The sequence below is a fragment of the Nicotiana sylvestris genome, chromosome 8 (genome assembly GCF_000393655.2).
Source record: "Nicotiana sylvestris chromosome 8, ASM39365v2, whole genome shotgun sequence".
Classification (NCBI taxonomy): Eukaryota; Viridiplantae; Streptophyta; class Magnoliopsida; order Solanales; family Solanaceae; genus Nicotiana; species Nicotiana sylvestris.
Window position 1 is genome coordinate 55226256 of NC_091064.1, and position 4172 is coordinate 55230427.

The 4172-nt window shown below is 43.7% G+C and overlaps 1 protein-coding gene across 1 annotated transcript; it reads left to right on the forward strand.

Annotated features, from left to right (window-relative positions):
• Positions 1-353: 353 nt before the first annotated feature.
• On the forward strand, positions 354-2680 carry LOC104243781 (uncharacterized). Its single transcript, XM_070153866.1, has 3 exons — positions 354-500; positions 914-1318; positions 1556-2680. The coding sequence occupies exons 1-3, from the start codon at positions 354-356 to the stop codon at positions 2678-2680; spliced, it is 1677 nt and encodes a 558-aa protein (XP_070009967.1).
• Positions 2681-4172: the final 1492 nt, after the last annotated feature.

A 4172-nucleotide genomic window follows, 5' to 3' on the forward strand; every position in this document is an offset into this window, starting at 1 on the left:
CACGAGGGTTCAAAACCCCAAAATTTGAGAAATATGATGGACACAGCGACCCTATCAGCCATTTGAAAAGGTACTGCAACCAGCTGAGGGGTGCAGGAGGAAAGGAAGAGCCGTTGATGGCTTACTTTGGGGAAAGCCTTATGGGGGTAGCTTCCGAATGGTTCATTGACCAAGACATCTCTCACTGGCATGTTTGGGATGACATGGCCCAGGCTTTCGTCAAGCAATTCCAATACAACATTGATATTGCACCAGACCGCAATTCCCTATCCAATATAAAGAAAAAGCCGACGGAAAGCTTTAGGGAGTAAGCCATCAAGTGGAGGGAGCAAGCAGCCAGAGTTAAGCCGCCCATGGATAATCATGAGTTGATCACTGTCTTTTTGGAGGCACAAGAGCCTGATTATTTCCAAAACATGATGTCTGCAATGGGTAGGCATTTTGCTGAAGAAATCAAGATAGGGGAAATGGTCGAAAATGGCCTAAAGACTGGCAGAATTGTAAGTCAGGCTACTCTCAAAGCCACCACCCAAGCGATCCAAAATGGGTCGGGAAGTTTTGCAAATAGGAAAAAGAGAGATGAAGATTCTATGATGACCTCGGGATCTAGGGAAGTTCAAAGAGGGGCATCGCACCCTTATGTGCAAGTTCAGCAGGGGCGATCCAGCTACCCTCAACATTACTATCCCCCGCCAATTCCTCAATACACTGTGGGCCCACCACAATATACAGTGTTCAATGCTCAATCATATGCTCGGCCTCCCAATCAGCAAGTACGGGCACCAGCTCCAAGGGGCCCCCGACCTCAGCAACAAAATTTTCGGGCACCCTACAATGCTCGTCCCAGGTAGGATTATGGTCGAGAGCAGAGGCCAGAAAAAAAATTCACTCCATTGGCTGAATCATACTCTAGTCTATTCCAGAAGCTGAAGCAAATGGGCGTGATTGGACCCATTGCTCCCACCACATGCATCCAAATTCACATGGATTTCAAGCAAATGCTAGATGTGAATATCATTCAGGTGCCCCGGGGCATAGCATCGATGACTGTTGGACTCTGAAAGGAGCCATAGAAAGACTCATTTCTGAAAAATTAATTGTAGTAACGAATGTCGAGGACCCTCCTAATGTGACAAACAACCCGTTGCCGGAACACAACGATGTTCATTTCGTGGGAATGATTGGCCGAGATCAGGAATACAAGCCGGTCGACCAAACAGAAATGACAGTGGGATCAATTCAAGAAGGAACAAGTCTGGAAGTAAGACCAAGCCGAGATGTGCCGTTGATTGTGAAAGGCGCCCTGAACTCAGAAAAGGTAACTTTATTTGTGCCCAAGGTCTCGAGGTTAGAGGTTCGCTCCAATGTTCCAAGCCCAAGGTTGTATGTCCTTAGAGGCCACCCCGTCACAAGGCAGAATCGGGGCGGTACGAATGGCATAACAGAGCTGATCATAATCAAACCTGTCGTGCAACCCCATGTGACAAACACAAAAATTGTTCCTTGGAACTACAACAAAACTGTGATGACCTACAAAGGCAAGGAAATCATATAGGAAGTGGGGGAAGCTGGAGTTTTGAATCGATCGGGGAGGTATTATTCTCCAGAAGAGTTGATGAAGGCCAAGCAAATCAAAGGAGGCCAATTGCCAATAAAGAAGCCAGTCACTGAAGTAGAAGCAGAAGAGTTTTTGATGAAAATGAAAGCTCAGGATTACTCAATCATTGACCAGCTAAGAAAGACTCCCCAAACCTCTCTACTATCTCTGCTCATACATTCCAAAGAGCATGCCCATGTAGTAATCAAGGTCCTGAACGAGGCACATATCTCAGAGGAGACCACAGTGAATCAGTTAGAGAAGATGGCCAATAGATTTTTTGAGGCAAACAGAATCTCATTTACCGATGATGAACTTCTCGAGGAAGGAGCCGGGCACAATAGGGATTTGAACTTGATGGTCAAATGTGAGGGGCATTATGTAAAGAGAGTCATGGTTGATGGAGGCTCAAGTGTAGATTTATGCCCTCTCTCTACTTTGCAAAGCATGAAGATCAATACGTACAGAATCCGACCCAGCAATGTTCGCATCCGGGCTTTCGATGGCTCAGCGAGAGATACCATGGGGGAAATCAACCTCACCATGACGATTGGGCCGGTGGACTTTGAGATTGTTTTCCAAGTAGTGGACATGGTCACTTCTTATAACTTTCTTCTTGGAAGGCCATGGATCCATACAGCTCGAGTTGTGCCATTCACCTTGCACCAGATGCTCAAATTCGAACATGACGGGCAAGAAATTATTGTTCACGGAGAAGACGAGTCTTCCGTTTATAAAGACCCATTAATCCCCTGTATTGAGGCCAAGGAAGGGTCTGAGTCCATTGTCTATCAGGCTTTTGAAGTGGTTATTGTGGACCATGTCGAGGAAGGAAAGCCCATTCTGCGTCCTCGTCTTTCCGCCACATCTGTAATGGTGGCTACGGTTATGATTAGACAAGGTTATGAGCCAGAAAAAGGTTTGGGGGAATCATTTCAAGGAATTTCAGAGCCTATTTCTCCGTTAGGCAACTGGGGTACTTTTGGCTTAGGCTTCAGGCCAACACAAGCAGACAAAAACAAATCCAAACACCGCAAAAAGAGTGGATGGGTCTTGCAACAGCCTATCCATCATATTTTCTAAACTTTTGTCAAGCCAAGACTCCGAGAGGGTCAAAATTCCTCGGCGCATGCAAACATTGATGAAATTTGCCATTTCCTCAGCGAGATGTTTTCTGAAGTGAATATGATCCAGGCTGGTGAAGGAACTAGTCGTGCCGATGTGCAACTAATTGACCCAGACACCATGCTCACCAACTGGGAAGCAACTCCTCTCCCCACAAGGAAGGAGTCTTGGTAGTCTGCTTTACTAGCTTCTTTTTTGTATTTTGGGTTACTTTCAGGGTTGTAATCCAAATATCTCAGGATGATTGTTTTGTTTTGATGTTAACCATTCTATCCTTTCGAATTCAATAAAATGCAGTTCAGTTTCCTATTAAGTTTCCTATCTTTTCCTTTTCATAATTCCTGTCATTTTATTTTCATTTCAGTTTTGTTAATGCCGGCTTTAATAACATGACATGCATGCGGAATTCATGCCCAGATCTTGAAAAGCTGTCTAATATCGAAATAACGCATCAAGAGGTTGAATATGAGGAAGATGAGATTGTTGAGGAAATAAAAAGAGAGTTGGAACAATTTGAAAATAAGCCTAAGCCAAACCTCAATGAAACTGAGATGAATAATATCGGAAGTCCTGAAGAAGTTAGAGAAATGAAGATAAGCATTCACACTGAACAAAAAACCAGAGATATCTTGATTCAACTTTTATTGGAATACAGAGATGTGTTTGCTTGGTCTTACGATGATATGTCGGGTTTAAGTGCTGATCTGGTGGTTCATAAGCTTCCTACATATCCTGGTTTTCTACCAATCCAACAAAAGCAACGAAAATTTAAAACAGACATGAGCAACAAAATCAAAGAAGAAATAATGAAGCAACTAAGCGCCAATGTGGTCAGAGCTATCCGATACACCACCTGGGTGGCAAATGTTGTGCCTGTGCTAAAGAAGGATGGAAAAACCAGAGTTTGTGTCAACTATAGGGACCTGAACAAAACAAGTCCAAAGGATAATTTTCCTTTGCCAAACATCCACATTCTTGTAGATAATTGCGCAAAACATGAGATCCAATCATTTGTGGATTGCTATGCTGGGTACCACCAAATTTTAATGGATGAGGATGATGCAGAAAAGACCGCTTTCACCATGCCATGAGGTACTTATTGTTACAGGGTCATGTCATTTGGTTTAAAGAATGCAGGGGCAACTTACATGAGGGCCGTGACCACCATTTGTCACGACATGATGCACAAAGAGATTGAAGTATATGTCGACAATGTCATCATAAAATCAAAGACACAAGCCGATCACGTGTGTGATTTGAAAAAGTTCTTCGAATGGCTTCGTAGGTATGACCTTAAGATTAATCTAGCCAAGTGTGCATTTGGGGTCCCATCTGAGAAACTCCTCTGTTTTATAGTCAGCCAGAGAGGCATCGAATTGGATCCATCTAAGATAAAGTCCATTCGAGATCTACCACCCCCGAAGAACAAAAAAGAGGTCATGAGTTTGCT

Coding starts and splice junctions, on each gene's coding strand:
- LOC104243781 (XM_070153866.1), top strand. CDS start 354: ATGGATAATCATGAGTTGATCACTGTCTTTTTGGAGGCACAAGAGCCT. Junction 501..913: donor GCCTAAAGACTGGCAGAATT/GTAAGTCAGGCT, acceptor ATCATACTCTAG/TCTATTCCAGAAGCTGAAGC. Junction 1,319..1,555: donor GCGCCCTGAACTCAGAAAAG/GTAACTTTATTT, acceptor GAAATCATATAG/GAAGTGGGGGAAGCTGGAGT.